At 52.6% G+C, this 16,770-nt stretch overlaps 4 protein-coding genes across 4 annotated transcripts; 2 read left to right on the forward strand and 2 right to left on the reverse strand.

The window, feature by feature from the left end:
• Window positions 1-819: 819 nt before the first annotated feature.
• On the reverse strand, window positions 820-2,220 carry CGGC5_v004478 (Transmembrane protein 184-like protein; the record flags this gene model as incomplete). The annotated part of the gene is made up of 5 exons (XM_032024462.1): window positions 820-1,209; window positions 1,271-1,423; window positions 1,475-1,600; window positions 1,673-1,976; window positions 2,042-2,220. The coding sequence occupies 5 exons, from the start codon at window positions 2,218-2,220 to the stop codon at window positions 820-822; spliced, it is 1,152 nt and encodes a 383-aa protein (XP_031878781.1).
• A 3,780-nt stretch (window positions 2,221-6,000) lies between these two features.
• CGGC5_v004479 (ATPase family AAA domain-containing protein 3A-like protein) lies at window positions 6,001-9,225 on the forward strand (the record flags this gene model as incomplete). The annotated part of the gene is made up of 7 exons (XM_032024461.1): window positions 6,001-7,031; window positions 7,086-7,253; window positions 7,302-7,485; window positions 7,532-8,320; window positions 8,374-8,452; window positions 8,516-8,826; window positions 8,878-9,225. 7 exons carry the CDS (start codon window positions 6,001-6,003, stop codon window positions 9,223-9,225), a joined length of 2,910 nt encoding a protein of 969 aa, XP_031878782.1.
• A 5,046-nt stretch (window positions 9,226-14,271) lies between these two features.
• CGGC5_v004480 (uncharacterized protein) lies at window positions 14,272-14,775 on the reverse strand (the record flags this gene model as incomplete). Its single annotated transcript, XM_032024460.1, has 1 exon — window positions 14,272-14,775. One exon carries the CDS (start codon window positions 14,773-14,775, stop codon window positions 14,272-14,274), a length of 504 nt encoding a protein of 167 aa, XP_031878791.1.
• A 755-nt stretch (window positions 14,776-15,530) lies between these two features.
• On the forward strand, window positions 15,531-16,748 carry CGGC5_v004481 (uncharacterized protein; the record flags this gene model as incomplete). The annotated part of the gene is made up of 2 exons (XM_032024459.1): window positions 15,531-15,749; window positions 15,810-16,748. The coding sequence occupies 2 exons, from the start codon at window positions 15,531-15,533 to the stop codon at window positions 16,746-16,748; spliced, it is 1,158 nt and encodes a 385-aa protein (XP_031878792.1).
• Between the last annotated feature and the right edge of the window lie 22 nt (window positions 16,749-16,770).

Here is a 16,770-nt window from a genome sequence, read left to right on the forward strand (position 1 = left end):
CATAGCTCCCGGTCGCGCTACGATGGGCGCGGATTGGGCTGCATTACACAACGAGAACTCTTTTGGAAGATTTTGCTGTGGTCGAACGAAATGTTCGGGAAGGAATGCCTAGTTCCGCCCGAGCTTGAGTCTAGGTACTAGCCCCGTCGTATGCTCATAGATCCCCACGGACTAGACCGCGTTAATTACCCCAGAAACGGTTGTAGGGAACGTTGGGTAGGGCTGACGCCTCGTCATCCTTTGGTGTTCAGACAGTCGCAATGTAGCTTTGCGCTGGGCCGAATACTTGCATAAGCCACATCTGTGCAGCCGAGTAATTTCTTAGGAGCTCTTGCGTGGTGTGAAGACGAATGCTATAGCCAACAAATGAGCATTCCACACATTGTCTTTCGAGGCTTTCATGTCTATGGAGACGACTTGGTTGCAGCAGATGAGAAAGCAAAGGTCTCGTGTGCAGATGACACGAATTGATACTCTCCAACATCCATTGGCGATAATTTTGATCCTAGAATTGTGTTGTGGGTTGAGGGAGTTGGCAAGAATGCACAGCCACCGAGGAATCGACAGTTCGGAGCGGCGGAAGGATGCCTTGCTAAGGGATATTCTTGGGTACTTGAGGGTTGTTTAGTCCAATCATCCATATCCCACATCGCACGCTTTTCGGTGTTTTAGGGACTGATATACAATAATATCTATGCCAACCTCTCTCCATTGCTGATGATCATGATGGAGATGCGATACTTGCAATGGATCGAAGCAGTAACATCTCCATTTTACCTCCCAGAACCTGGAACCACCCGCTCCCAAAGTCCTCACCCTTCAACCCCGGCCCGGCTCCCTCATAAACACCCATCCTACACCCCAATATAACGCCATCGCAAAGTCAGAAAAGTTCAACGCATCAACGTACGCCTTCCAGCCCAGAAACCCGCCCTGACTCTGCGCCTCCTCCACCGACACATCCACCACAGCCGAGCCCTTCTTGCCGCCGTCTTCGTCTCCGTCATTCCCTGCCGCAGCCAGAACCCCGGAGCCATTGCGTGCGACGTACGGGGTCCATGGGTACGCGTACAGATGCATGATTCCGATGCCGAACATCTCGAGGCAGAGGAGCAGGTTCGGCACACCGATCGCGAGGGACGGGTAGGATATCGCGTCCGTGGGGCCGAGGGGTTGGTCGTCGCGTCCGACGATTGCGTCGAGGACGAACTGTGTTTTTTCAGTCTTTGGTCAGGAAGAAATCGTCGAATGAGAGATGTATCTTGCTTACCCCTTGCATTAGTGATAGAAACACCACGATTTTGATGGCGAGAAACTTGAGCACGGGTCTATGCGGTTCCAGGAGCTCTTGAGACTGGTAGTAGAACTGCATAAGGCAGTGCATGGCCGTGATGAGGATGGCGACCGAGACGACAGTGTGCAGCTTTATCTTGTCAGTCCATCAGTCCACCTATAGGGGGGATATGAGACGCACCCAAAAGTCGGCATACTTCGTCCCGCCCTCCTCGGAGCAAAGCACGCCCATGCTCTCAGTAACATACGTCGCGATTGTGACCAGGAGCTTCATGAAGGGGTACTGGTAGATGCAAATCCACAACCTCTACCGCACAAATCAGTCTTCTCCCCCGAAATCCACCACAGTGCTCGACACCGCTTTGAGGCCACAACTCACATTAAACCGTCTCCAACCCGCATTCGCCGCCGGCTGGTCATAATACGACCCCTTCAGCGCCGGCACGCACGCCGCAAACGGCCTTGTGAAGAACCACTTCTTGAGTCCGTCCTTGTCCCAGGACGTCGCGAGCCGGTGGTGGTCGGTGTCGAGGTAGGCGCAGCAGAGGGCGTAGAAGGCGACGAGGGCGCAGGCCTCGTAGAGGAGGTAGATGCCGGCGAGGTAGACGTGGTGTTTGTAGAAGACGATGGAGAGGAAGGAGGAGAGGGTGTAGATTGGCACGAGGAGGCAGATGCGGATGATTCTGGTTTTGGTGGTTAGTCCAATTTCGGGGCTGGGCAAAAATGACGGTTGGAAGGGTGTTTTCACTGTTTTTGCTCGAGTGGTTTGGTGTAGTTCGTCGCGTGCCGGAAGATCTGGTAGAAGGACATGGAGCAAGACGTCATTGTGAGGATGCCGCCGGCGAGAATGAGGAAGCCCTGGAAGCTGACGGCGCCTACGATAGGCTTATTGGAGATGGGGAGGTTGAGGCCTGAGTCGGGACACATGATGGGCGGTTATCGAATTTCTGCTGGCGGAGGTATGTGATGTAGCTCTCTGCGAGAGAAGATGACTTCCAATTGTTGTTCTCCCAAGAACAAATGCAGGCTCCTTATATCAATGAGTTTGATAGATTAAGATACGTGCCCCAGACGACATACTCCGGCACTTACACCCCTTCCCACAAGGCGCGGCCCGTTTTGCCAAGGAGACACAGCCCCGGCGCCGCGGGGAGCCCCTGTCTCTGCCCGCGCGCTATGGATTTTCGGCGGAACATGTTCGGGATGGACGGATCTATGGTTCGTAGATCTGCCAGGCTGGGGACTGTCTCGCATCCGTTACGAGGTACGAGGGCGGCTGAAGGGGTAAAGCGAGGTGTCGAGCTTCGTGTCATGCAACTGAGGCACTTGGCGTTGACGGTGCTAAGCTGGATGAAAAGCCTTAAAATATGAGAGTGAATCGATTAAAAAAAAGAACTGATACGTAAAAGTTCGAAGATGAAGATGAAAGCATATTTTGCGAAAGAAGAAAAAAGTAATAGTCGAAAGTAGAGCATTTCCAGAATGAGAGGTTAGTTGGCGATGATGGAGGACCTCGTCGGCCGACATGGTTGAGGTCAACTCGCCCCTAGCATTACGACAACCAACTGCGAACCTAGCTTACGAACTCTGCAACAAACGAGGTGTAGTCAGGGTTCAGCGAAGCTGTGCTGTCCAATCGGGAAACCTCGTATAGCTCGGTGAACCAACTGTCTACTGACGTTTCATATTGGTAGTATGCGCGTACCGCCCGACTATCGAAGCTGAGCGCGAGTCATGGCGGTTCCCTCGCCTTGTCATTTTGCGAATAGGGAGGTGTCATCCAATGTTTAGACTCTACTTGGCAAGCTGACATACGACACAGCCTCAGGGATAGACCCAAAGGACAGCTACGAAGCTTTTCGTGAGCTGATACTCTTATTACAGCCGTGGATATGTCCTTATCAGCAGTATCATCATGACGGGATCCCGGATTTGTACAGCGAGATTGATGGCTGGACATAATGGTGATACACGTTATGACAAGCATTGGAGTGGAAGTCAGGCACTGTCTCGTCTCGAACTTTTCCGTCGGCTGTGGCTGGGTGATGGCAGTCATGCGCGCCTATGAGACATATCAAGTCCAGCGCAATATCGTCTGCCATGCCCACGCCGTCTTGTAAACCTAGTCATGTAAGTGACCTCGAATGTTTGAGGCTTATGAAAGTAGCAGTATTGCTGTAGACAACATGTGTCACCTGAATGCAAACCTGTTTGAGAATAATACTCAACAGGACTGATAAGTCGACAGAGGACAAGTCCAGTGGTTGCTTGCGCTGCTTGTAGGGCCCGAATGCCTACTTACATTAGACAATCAAGCGGTGTCAAGGAATGGAACGGTGGTTAGAAAAGACCAAAACTCAAAATGCATTGTGCTGCTCCAAGCCATTAATCGACTTCTCGATCAAAGATATCTGTTAGTATTTAACATGGCAATGTTGAAAGCTGATGGGTGGTGGATTGTCGGTTGCTTTCGCCGGAGAAGGCTCAACAACATAGCGAGCCGCTTGCGCCGGGTACTTGTCATGGCGGTTAGAGTTGGGGAGCGGCGTTGTTTATGACGTCAGGCTGGTAAACTGAGCATTTGCATTCAATTGCATGCCGCGATAGCGTCGAGACGACGATCATGCGCGGGTTAAAGAGCGTTTCCCCATTCTGGCAGATAAACTCCATAGAGCTTATGCAGCACGCTGCGGCGTGGGTTCGGTGTGATGGCCGCATTCCCACGAATGTCACAGGTAGACGCTGTCGGACAAGGTCACAGGGTTTCCGGACGGGAGCAGAACAGTCGGTGTCTGGGGCCGCTGCAGCAGGCCGGCGGTTGCGAATAGGTGAACCCATCAGCGACGAGGCAAAAGTTACAGTGGCCCAACAGGTGCATGAAGCAAACACAAGGGCAAAGCCGGCGGCCGGTATTGTCACACCGACACGTTCTGTGCGGGTAACCTTGTTTGGAGTTCGGAAGGGGTTCATGTCGGACGGCTGGAAATCGTCCGGTCAATCGGCGGTGTCCGGGGACTCGGAAGGTGATGATGGGATGGACGTGTTCGGGCCGGCGAATGCGGTGTAACCAGTATTTCTTGAGCGAGCACATCCGTGAGGGTGCGAAACGGACGAAGCGTGTGGCTGATGCGGGGGTATAAAGCCAGGAGGCATTCTTCTGAGACTGATGCAAGGCCGAATGAAAGCGATCCTAAAAGTACTGGATTTCGGCCAGCCACGGCCAAGAGAATATGGAAGCCAATGGTCCGGGGGGACGCCTCACTGTTGTCGTGGGTGGAAGCTGACAGGTCGTCTTGCTTTGACAGGGTGTCTCGGAGCCGCCTTGCAGTGGCAGCAGCAGTAGGAGGTGCAGCCGTTGGGGATGCGTATGCAGCCAAGCAGTACACGCAGCACCGTAGTGGTTGCCCACCCACAGGCAAGATGAACTGTCCATCGGATGTGCCGTCGGTTGCAAAGAAGGGCTGGTGTCAAGGATGCTCGGTGGAATGGCGGGAGGGAAAGTGCCGACGTTGAATGGGCGACACGTCTCGCGCGTAGAATGCAGTGAAGCGTGGGCTTTGGCCCCATGACTGCCTCTGGATGAGGCTGAGGGCGATGGTGGTTCGCCTGGGATGGACCATAGAGATGGGTACCGCTTCCGATAAAGCAGGCTGCAATGACTGCCTGGGTTCAGTGTCGAAAAATTGCAAGGCGTCCTTTGTTGGATGGGAATCCGCAATGTCGTTGCTTCTGGAATGGCACTGTTGGATCGGCTCTTATTTCCATTTGGCGATCTGCCTGCAGGGCAGGCCGTCGGGGAATGACCAACGGCAAGGCGACAGAGGGATGAGTGGGCATGTGACCAGGTTACGACTCACGGCTGTGGGGATGCTGCTTGTTTGCAGTCGCAATCCGAGAGAAAGAGATGGTTCAAAGGTCGTGTTCTGATGCAGAGTAAGACAATCGATCGGATTAATGACAGCAGGTTGTAAGCTGGAGCAGAGACATGACAAAAAGTAGATGAAGGCGGGAGCACGAACCAAAGACAGCAGCCAGGGATTACTGGTCGAGTGGGCCTTAGTCAGCTGATTTTAGCGGGAGGGTGCCTGCTGTCAGAGTGTGCCTACCCAACTCTTTCCTCCAGCGCAGGTGCAGGTGCAGGCAACAATGCCCGTGGAGAGGAAAGAACACCCAGTATCCAGAAATGCATCGTACTTTCCATCTAGATGAGAAGGTACGTCCCTTCCGTCCATGTACCTAGCTTCTACCCAGGAAGGAACGTACCTTCCGTGGGAATGTTGTGTAAGAATTTGGCGCAGGTGCCTCCCAGGTGAGAATCCGAGGTAGGAAGCACCTTCAAACTGCCACACCACCACCTGCCCAGGAACAAACCCCGAAACCCAGGCGAACCACCATCTCAGAAATCATTTCTCTAGAGGCGCGCCTTTGCTTCTGACGCCTTTCTTTTTCCTCTTCCCAATTGGACTTGTTGCATCCATCTTTGCATTTGCATTTAACCATCAACGTCCCCCGTCGTGACCCTCGTCAACACCACTGGCTTCATCGTCATTTCTATCCCCAAAGTATTGGCACTATTACCGTCCCACGTCGTCCCGACCGTGGTCGCCGTCTCCCATTATTTTGCGGTCGGACACATCATTTCTCTCTACCACAGAACACTTCATTTCGTCATCTCGTACTGAGGTCGATCATCATACGTTTTTCACCATGGATACCATCGACGCCGCCACGGTGCGGCAGACGACCGGCCCCGACGCCGTCGACGATGTCGACGCCGGCAAGACCCCTGCCGAGACCTCCACTTCCCCGCCGAAGCCCAGCATGCCTGAGTCGGATCCCAAGAGCACCGATCGCACCGAGACTTCCAAAAAGGGCGATGCGAAGAAACCTAAGAAGACTGATAAGACCAAGTCTAAGAAGCCCAAGAAGTCCGTCTTGGCCGATACGTCCACATCTGCTAGCGACGATAGCGACGATTCCAAGTCAGCCACCAAGGACACCGACTCGTCTGATTCCGATGCCTCAAACGACTCCGCCTCTGAGCCCGACACCAAGCGCAAGGCCAAATCGAAAAAGCAGGTGGCCAAGAAATCCAAGAAGGCGCTCTCCCAACCTAAGAAGACCAAAAAGTCAAAGAAGGTCTCTGGCGATTCATCTGACTCGGACTCCAGCGACTCCTCCGAATCATCCGAGGACGACGACGATGGATTGACCAAGGTCGCCATGTCTCCACAGCAGTTGCAGGCTTTCCAGCAGTGGTCACGCACCAACGACACGCTGCCTTACAGCCTTGGTCTCTCAACTGGCGATACACACGCGTACCTGCCTCCTCCGCCTCGACGCCGCATCGGGGGCGTCGGAAGCGCCTCACGTCGCATGGGTGGCTTTCTGGACGCCGACCCCTTTGATGCCAGTCTGGGCGTCAAGAGGGCTCCCGCACCCTCAAAGAAGCGGAACGGCAAGGTCAAGCTCGACTACAAGCGGGTTGACCAGGTCTGGGATAGCTCCATCCATAACTACAAGCTGCAGGAAACCGCCGAGACCACCACTGACTCCCAGTACGACGGCTTCGTGCTTCAAATCAGACGTACCTTTGACTGGGAGGGCAAGTACAAGACAACCATTGTGGACATCAAGAGCAAGATCCTTCGCGAGTGCCTGCAAGACGTCATCGGCAATATTAAGGGAGTCAGCTTGGTCGACGAGGTGCCCAGAATGGACCCCAATCTCCTCTTCCTGTGAGTCTCAGTCCACTCGACGCTTCTTAAGCATAATCTAACAGGCAACAACAGGTATCTTGAGGATCTCCGTGCCTACAGCAAAAAGCTCAAAAAGCAGGAGCCCAAAAGCTCCGAGAAGAAGGCGCGTAAGAAGCAACAGAAGCACATCGACGACAAGCGGATGCATTTGAAGGTCCTCCTGAAGTACCTCGACAAGGACTACGCTCACATCAAGAAGAGGTATGGTGGCAGCCTCTATCTCCTTCACTGGCGCTGACAACTGTACAGTCTCTACCCCATGCTCGAGAATGGCCTCATCACCTTCGATCTCCTCTGGGCACTTTTCAAGCCCAACACCCTCGTTTACACAACCACGTACGGCACAGCAGACGAGCCTCGTATCTTCAAGGTTGAACAAACGGAGCGTCACAACAGCATGATGAAGGGAGAGTTTTACTGGGTCGACGGCAAGGTATGGTCGTTCTTTCACCGGAGCTTCGCTTTCTGACTTGCAGCAGTATTTCGAGTTCGACGGCAAACAGTTCGGCTATGGATCCTTCTCCGAGGAGATTGGCGAGTTCCGCGGAGCCAAGAAGATTACCAGCCTTAAGGCTTACCCTCTTGACTACCACAAGGACAAGGAGACTGTCGTGACTACTCTCATTGAGCGCGGCAAGAAGTTCGTCAAGCTTGGCGGTGTTCACTACCAAAGTCACGAGGGTCTCGCGTATTATAAGAAGAAGAAGAACGTCATCAAAGTCAACATCAACAGCCGCATCATGGTTGACCCCTCTATCCATCGTCGAATCAATCCCAACTATCAGGTCTCTGCTGTGCGGCCGAAGGATCACGACATTCTGTCGGATGATGAAGCAGAGGACGATGACTCCCAGAAGGATTCGGATGAGGCTGGCTGCTGCGACAGTGACAGCGATGCTTGTGAGAAGATGGTGGTCAAGGTCGTCAAGGATGACAAAGGCAATGCCCGCATGGTTCGCATTCCCAAGTCGGAAGTGGAAGATGAGAATGCCTCTGAGCAGCCTTTGGTGCGTCTGGAGGATGGAGGTGACAAGATTGAGCGAGATGCCAAAACCTCTCCCACATCCCCCAAGACCACTGAAGATGCCCAGGAGGTTCCTGAGTTCTCGGACGAAGAGTACCTCATTGCCTCGCCGGTGGTTCTGGGATTTTCCTTCTCGGAGAAGCTCTGGCTTGAGTTCACTGTGTCCGGCATCAAGGATATTCGGTGGAATGAGAGCGCATACGAGTCCCTTGTGCTCGAGCCGAAGCAAAAAGACATTGTCCAGGTGAGTTCAAGCACATCACCCAGCCAAAGGCTTGCTTCCTAACATGAGCACAGGCCCTCGTTGAATCTCACAAGTACCACGCCTCCAAGAGCATTGACGATGTCATTCAGGGCAAAGGCAAAGGCCTTGTGGGTAAGTGGCATATTTGTTTCAGTGCACCTCTTTTGGATTTGAGACTAACACCCCCCCTTGTAGCTGTCCTCCACGGCCCCCCAGGCACTGGAAAGACCCTCACAGCAGAGGGTATCAGCGAGCTCCTCAAATGCCCGCTTTACATGGTATCTGCAGGAGAGCTCGGCACCGATTCGCGCATTCTGGAGCAAGAGCTCCAAAAGATACTAGATATTTGCCACGCCTGGGGAGCTATCCTTCTTCTCGACGAGGCTGATGTTTTCCTCGAGAAGCGAAACTTGCATGAGATTAGCAGAAACGCGCTTGTCAGCATCTTCCTCCGACAACTCGAGTACTTCCAAGGCATTCTGTTCTTGACAACGAACCGCGTGGAGGTACGTAAAACATCTTTCCAGTGGCTGCTTGCCTCCCACTAACAATGACAGACCTTCGACGACGCTTTCCAGTCCCGAATCCACATTGCTCTTCGGTACGAGAGCCTCACTGTCAAGGCCAAGAAGAAGATTTTCAAGATCTTCATCGAGAGAGTTCGCGTCATGGAGAAGATCGACCTGATGCCCTTCACCGAGGAGGATTACAACGATCTCGCCAAGCATGACCTCAATGGCAGACAGATCAAGAACACGATCGGAACGGCCCAGGCCTTGGCCGTTAACAGAGGTGAAGCTCTGAGCATGACCCATATCCGTCAGGTGCTTGATGTCCAGAACAGCTTCGATATTCACCTCAAGGGCGGTACTGGCTACCAGGACGCCCTGCGCAGCTACTACTGATCTGCTTTTTTTGAAGGAGGTTGTTGCGGACTTCGATTACGAACATTTTCCTTGCTTTCTTGCGAAGTTCCAGGCTGCAAGAAGTTGCAGTCAATGGTCATGAATTCCGGGTGTTGTACACAGCGTACGGTAGCTAGCTTAGGTAACCGAATCAAACTCGAGCGATAATGTTTCGGAACATGCAGTGGATCATACCTTAGGCTCCTCAACTGGATTACGCATAAAAAGTTAATGGGTGATTTCTGTGTAAAGCATTGTTCTTCTTTCAGTTCTTTTGTCTTGACCTTATACGCTATTCCTTCTGCCCTGGCTTAATATATTGAAACTTACAGCTGAAAGACCACACCTATCTCAGGGCGTAGTACAAAAACACAGCAAAAAGCCCCATAGTAGAGGCAAACTTCCACATTGTGCCCCTGGACCCCTCCTCCTGCGATTCGTCGCATGAAAAGGTGAAGCTTGTTTCTGCCGCGAGGTAGTGTTGGGAGAGGGATGCCGTCGATTGTGGGGCCAGTATCAGCATTCTGACAATGACACTGAAGATCAACCTCTGTTCGAACCGAGCGAAGATATGGTCCACGAAATAATTGGTAGAGGGCACAGGTTAAAGTGTCCTTATAGTGTTTCCAGAATTGTGCCCGCGTATAGGGTGAATTTTGCCGTAGTCTTTTTGCGGGGGGGGCTGCGTCGTAACTACAAACACAATGGTCCACGAAAATTCACGGTAGGAAGCTGTCCTTCTTTGAATCGGAGCAGGTCGGGCGGCCCGGGTCCTCCGCGTCGGGCAAGCGGCTGAAGCGGGCCGCTTGAACTTCTCGAGAGACAGCTTCAATTTTGTTTTCGATGAGCGAGTCTCCGGGGGAGGTGGTGGCCGTCTTGAGCTGAAGTCGGTTTAGTAGGACAGCGGCTGTTTTTAGAGAGGTGTTGCCGCCCTGTGCACTAATTGGCTGCACCTGTGACGAAGTGAAATATTTAGTCCCTATCGGAGTCAACACCCTCAGTGCAATGTTTACGTACATTGTGCGCGGCATTTCCAACCGTCAGGATCCTCCGAAAGTGCCAGCGCGGGAACACGTGATCATCGAGCACTACGAGCGTGGACTGCAGCCCGTTCGTGTAGATGTCGTGGAAGCACGTCAACTGGGTTATCTGGTCGGCGAAGTGCTCCGCTGCGAGGGCGCTTTCATCGTCTTTTGTGAATTTGGGTATGCCGCTTTCGTGTGTTCAGGGGGTTTCTGTGAAGAGGATTCCGTAGAGACGGTCTTTGGGGGCGGAGAGAATGAGGTAGCTGTAATCTGTGAAGAGCGGGTGGAGATGCCGAAGATGCATTTGGAGTCGGCTTGGAGGCCTGGGAGAGATACCTCAGGTCAGAAAAGCGGCCTTCATATCGAGAATGGGGATTTGAGAACGAACCGTTAAGCTGGTCGGGCTCGAAGGGTCCGGTGTTGGTTTCTCGGGAAAGACGCTACCTTCTTCCCTTCCAACTTTCCTTTCGCAGTTTGCCGCCTGGAGGCGCACCTTTTTTACTGCCGTATGACTCTGACGGGGAAACATGTATCTCATGGCGTATCGTTCTATGTACGCCATCTGCACCAATGACGATGTCTCCGGTATATGCAGGGCCGTCCTGTGAGTGGACTGTGACGCCGTCTTCGGTGATATCTACGCCGGAGACGCACTTGCGTGTCAACACCCGATCCTTGTGTTTGAGCTTGCCGAACAGAATTTGGAGCAGAGATTGGCGATCGACGAATGTCTGGGGTAGCCGACTTTATTGTTTGTAAGTTGATGCTTCCTTCTGCTGGACTTTGAAAACAAGACTGTTCCCTAACCTTTGTTCCAGGCGTTCAGAAGACGTGAGATCGTTGGAGTCTACCTATCTGTTCCCGCTGAAGAGCCACCTGCTGCTCTAATAGTAAATACCACCAGCCGACTCCCGAATCTTGTCGTAGCAGCCAATTCGCCCAAGATGCGCAAGGCCCTTAGGAGGTGCCCGATGCTCGTGCCGAGTTTGGGCGGAATGAACGCATGAGCCTCGAGGAGGACATAGCACACGTTGAAGATCTCGATAATGTTTGCGAGAGAGAGGCCGGAGACCCTGCCTCCGATGACGATGACCTTGAAACCCAGGGTGAGGAGTCCTCCTTCTGGGTCAGGGCGGGTGAGCAATGTCGATAAGCCTGAAGGAAAGCCGACAAAAGGATGGTTTATTTAAGCTACGGTAGTATGACTACTGACAAGACAAAAGGATAATGGGTTGCACGGATCCGAAATGATTCGGGGCACGGGATTTGCGGAATGCTGAAGGCTCGGGACCCGGACCTTCGCCGGTCTAAGTAGTGCGACTGACTAACCGGCATTTCAATTGTTTTAGTGGATGCTATTCCGTTTTAATATGAGCAGCTAGACCAGCGAGTACACAGAGGGCGCGGCCAAAAAGGTAATCAAGTGATACGGTGTGTTCAGATGACAACAACAGTTTCCACCTCGACTGCAGAAAATTCACTGGCCAACCCTCATCCGTGCTCTCTATCACAATGAGACACGGTACCGACTCTCTCATAAACACCACTTTGTTTCGAAGGCTGTAAGACAAGTACGCTGAGATCGCAGAGAGCATCATAGCCGATCAGGAGAAAGGTTAGGTCAATTCCGTCACCGAAGTTGATGTCGAAGTCGAAATGTATGTATATGTACTCCCCCCGAAGCTCGAGATGTTCAGATGAAACATTTGCTCGGATGACGCGGCCCTTAAGTCGAAGGAATGCGTTTGTTATTTGCCCTGTAGGATCTGCTCCCATGGGTGTGCTTCCTGCGTCCAGTACTGCAGCACATCGTTCCACCAATCTTACGCGGCCTGTTGGGAAGCCAAATGAGAGACGCTTCTGGCGGTTCTTGCGGCCATATTTTTCCTCTAGCGAAAATGGTGACCAAGACGGCGCCCGGTACTCGATTGAGCGCTGGATTTGTGAAGGTGACAAGTCATGGACCCTCCACACCATTGACTCCAAGATGTATTCCTTCCAGAATCCGGCCAAGTACTTGCCAGCGCCTCGAGACTGCCACAGCTTTGCTAACCCGGAGAGCGCTGGAAGTAAGTCTGAATTATATGATAGGTCTCGTGAGGAGTATTCTTGCAATAAGCCTAGCCAGTGTTCGTGAAGGCTGGCTCGGTCCTGATCGTAACGAAGAAGCAGGACTTGGCCTTTCCTCAAGATGCCTGGGTGTACATTCAAGCCATTAGTCGTATGGTCCATCTCCATACACTCGCATCTCAGACATTGTACACATTCCCAGAGCATTTCGGCTTTGGTGAAGTGCAGAATTCTTTTGGCCAACATATACTCTTGCAAAGCCCATGCTCGTTGATTGAGTGCAGCGACTTTCAACAGCCCTTGGTGGGATCCGTGTCCTAAACGCCTTGTATAAATGCGCGAAACGGTGGAATCTGGGTTTGTAATTTGTCCAATCTCAACTACGCGATGTGGATCAAGATTCGGATGGGCGTCTACGGCATCAAGAAACCCTTGCGTGGAATCTTCTGCCTGCGCGGCGTATATGACGAGGTAGGCATCGCTGTAGTAACCCGCCATTTTCGACGACTCTGTTTGCCAATCGGAAGTTTCATCTTGTACAATGCACAAAGAATCAATCCACAAGTACTGAACACCGAGATTTCGGGTTACAAGAACAGCATCGCGGAAGGTGCTCGGCAGTGTAGTCACGTCGATGCCCTCTTGGCGGTTTCTGAGATTCGACAAGGTTGTTTCTGGTGGGTGTAGTTGTTCCGGCCCCCAGCAGTGACTTAAAGCCACGTAGTTGCCGATCTCTTCGGAAGAAACATGAAGAAATAGCCGTGGGTCCATCCTGCTGCCCACGTCGAGGACACGACGTGGGAGTACCGCATCTCTTGTAATGCAGTTGTTGTGCCTCGTTTCGCATTCTTCTGTCCAGGCAGCGAGTGTTGATTGGTGTTCCTCACGTCGTGCTGTCGTCGGGAATCGTCCGTGCTTGATGAAATCCCAAGCCGGTTTGGGTGCTCCAGGCTGAACGTAAAGCTGAATGGTATCGAGTTCCATGTTCTTGTAATCGTCATCGCTGGGGTCTTTCAACAGTAGACGTATCTGACCAGGATCCTCAAAGCTGCAGCTGACCATAATCTTCCCTTCTACTTTAATTCTGCGACAGCAGTAGAATACCACTGCACATTTTTGACAGCCGCGTTTTGCAGCCTCTTCAACTTCGTCAAGATAAGCTAGCCAATAATCCTTTCGGCCGCCTTTGCCAACCCGGCCATCAGCACCTTGGCAGACGGCATCGCACTCAGTCGGAGTTGTAGACCATGCTATGTTAAATTAATCATCGTCGTGACTCCTTTCCATCTCGGTCTCGAACCGTGTGTTCCTAGCGAAAGAAATAGAAGGACTTCCAGAGTCTGACATGCGCAAGTGGGTGCAACTAGGTGCGGATTGACTTTGTGAAGTAGTTGGGAGGGGCTATGGTGGTAATTTCGATTGTAGCGTTTGAATGGGTATGGGTCAGCTTAAATGTGTCTAGCTACGACAAAGTCGGTTCACAAAGGTCGGGATATCTGGGCAAGCAGCCCAGGGCGGTGATTTGATAGGATTCCTGCACGTTTCATTAGATTTTCACACCGAATTACCAACACCATGTGATAGGCTTGCAAAATGGATACAGCTCCTTCAGCTACCGCTGCGCTAGAACGACACGTCAGCAAACTGCATCGCAAAAATGGTCATCTGTACCTCGGGTTGGTTAAAAGAGTGCTTCAAAGCGGGGCTGATCCTATCAAGGCAGCCTGCTCACTGCTGCAGCAAAAGCCGCGCGACTACCTAACAAATGCCCAACAGTGGGGCAACGTAAGAAAACGTGTTGTGGGCCCCTGACCACCCTCTGGATTGAAAGACGCGGATCTGCGCGGGAGTGCGGGAAGCAACATAGGGTGCCGCAGATCTCTTTTCCATATTCAGGCCATGTCATGTATTATCAGTAATTACCCAGTCTGCCTCGGAGGTTCAACCTTAATCACAAATTCTCCAGCGTCCCAAGAACAGCAACCACAAAAGCAACCCAAGCCCCCAGATCCACTGTCACCATCCGTCTCCAGTTCACGACCAACCACTTGTCCAGCGCCTCATTCAAATCCTCCCCATCTTTCCCGTCCACGAGCGTTTGCACATGCGGCGCGATGAACGGAACATAAGCCAAGTGTCCCAGTGACAAACCCGCGCCCGCGGCGTACCACCAAAAGGTGCCCTTGGTTTGAAGCAAGGTCTGGTTTAACCTCAAGTTGGCGAGAGCCGTGCCGGTGGAGACAGCGAGAAAGCTGAGCACGATCGGGAGCCCGCGAGCGAAGAACTCTTTATAGTAGGGGTTTATCAGAGGCTTTGAGTGGGTGCGGACTGTGGGATGATTGAACACGGATAAGAAGAAGTGCTGGTCGTGAGCGTAGAGGAGGGTGCAGGTTGAGGAGAGGAGCGGGGCGAGGAGAAGAGGGGAAGCGCCGGGGTGGAGAATGCGAGAAGCCATGATTGGTTCAGTAGCTGTTGCAGGTTGGAGTGGAAATGGAAGAATTGAAAGTCAGCCTGCGGTACGCTGATGGGGCTTGGTTGTTTTAAATGGTTGGTGATTCGGATCGGTGGCTGTGTTTACACTCCGTATGTGGGACGCCCGGATCCTTCGCGGTCCCGGGTCAGGTGGTTCCCCACTTGGTGGTCTGAAGACGGCTTATGTCCGGACGGTAGCCGGGGATTTTCGGGCCCCAGTGTTCGGGGCTGAGTTCAGCGGTCGGGGATTTGGGCACAGACTGGATGAGACAAAACACCAGCAGGCTCCAGCACAGTTGGGTTTGAATTCCAGAACGTTGGCGAATCTCGGTCGGAGAACACTGAGGCTGAAGATGGTTACCTTTGTCCGCATAGGCATCGAATGAAAGCAAGACTGGACCAGCGTGTCTAGCAATAAAGATCCCCAGAAAACAACCGACTCGATGTTCACTTGGCCACTTTGTGGCATCTCACAATCATGATTCAATGAGAAGTACAGGTGTTGGTTCCATCGTGGCCTCCAGCATATGCTGGAGGCCGCCCGACAACGTTGGTTGGTAAGGTCGTCAAAACGGCCTCTGAAAAGAAAAGTGTATCAAGCATCCGAACAGCCACCCAAGTTCAAACAGTCATTTGATGAAGCCAATCCAAAAACTATATATGGTGGTGTTCGTTCGCCATTTGAGTATTTCGCCCTCAGAAAAACCTTGCCTCAATCGAATCTGGAACCTGCCCATCATGCAAAGCGACCTAGATCAAGTATCTGGCCCCCCGAGAGACACGCCAGGAGACGAGGTGCCTGTTGCTCAACTCTGCGGAAATGCAAATACTCTGAGCCTCAACTCCGGCCCTCAAAACGCCGAGACAGAGACATTTGAGCGCTCAGGCGACATCATCCTTGAGTTCCTCCGTACGAACGTGCCGGAGTTCGCCAGGCTCAGCGCAGTTCGAAAAAAGGTATCGCTTGCCTGTTTTCTCGGTTTTCTGGCTTCGCATTTGCTGACAATGTGCTCTTAGGGATGGGAAAATCCAGCCGGCGACACATACTTCCGCAAGCAACGGGAGGCTGCAGACCATGCCGACGAAAAGTTGTCGGCGGTCTTTTACAACATGATGAAAGGCATAGGTACAGAGCTGCACCGAAAGACCCAGGCTTTGAAGATCAAGGGGCCAGCACTGGGACAGAAGCGCATCTTGGACATGTGCATGGCGCCTGGAGGGTTCCTCGCTGTGGCTCTCGAGAAGAATCCAGATGCACACGCTCTTGGTTTTAGTCTCCCCGTCTCGCAGGGCGGGCACAAGCCTTTACTTCCACCCAGCAGAAATGTGGACGTCAAGTTCATGGACATCACGATGTTGGCGCAGGATATGGGGGTTACAGACATTCCATCTGATCACCCTGACTCTGGCAACTTCATCTCGCAGCAGCTGGGCCCACAAGACAAGTTCCATCTCATCCTCTGTGACGGGCAGGTTCTTCGCCGGCACGGGGAGTTCAGGGCGCAGTACCGAGAAAAATGCGAAGCGCGGCGATTGACGGTCACTCAACTTGCCATTGGGCTAGAGCACCTTCAGCCGGGCGGCACAATGGTTGTTTTGCTGCACAAGGTTGAAGCATGGGATACCGTGCTTCTGTTGCGGGACTTCAGCAAATTTTCAACCGTCCGGCTTTTCAAGCCTTCGAGGAGCCACGTAAAGCGCTCATCATTCTACATGGTTGCGAGCAAAGTCCAGAGTCAGAGCGCGGTGGCTGCTGCGGCTGTTAAGGTGTGGAAAGAGGTCTGGAGGGTTTCCACATTTAATTTGAATGGGGAGATGAAGCACAACTGGCGGGAGGAGGAGCCAAGTGCGAAAGACGTGATTGATGAGTTTGGGGATCAGCTCATCAGGCTAGGCAGAAATGTTTGGAAGACTCAGGCTGAGGCGCTGGAGAGAGCTACGTTTATCAAAGGATGACAATTCCCTTTTCGTGCTTGTT

This window comes from Colletotrichum fructicola, assembly GCF_000319635.2.
Source record: "Colletotrichum fructicola Nara gc5 chromosome Unknown KSG_Nara_v1_contig02, whole genome shotgun sequence".
NCBI lineage: Eukaryota > Fungi > Ascomycota > Sordariomycetes > Glomerellales > Glomerellaceae > Colletotrichum > Colletotrichum fructicola.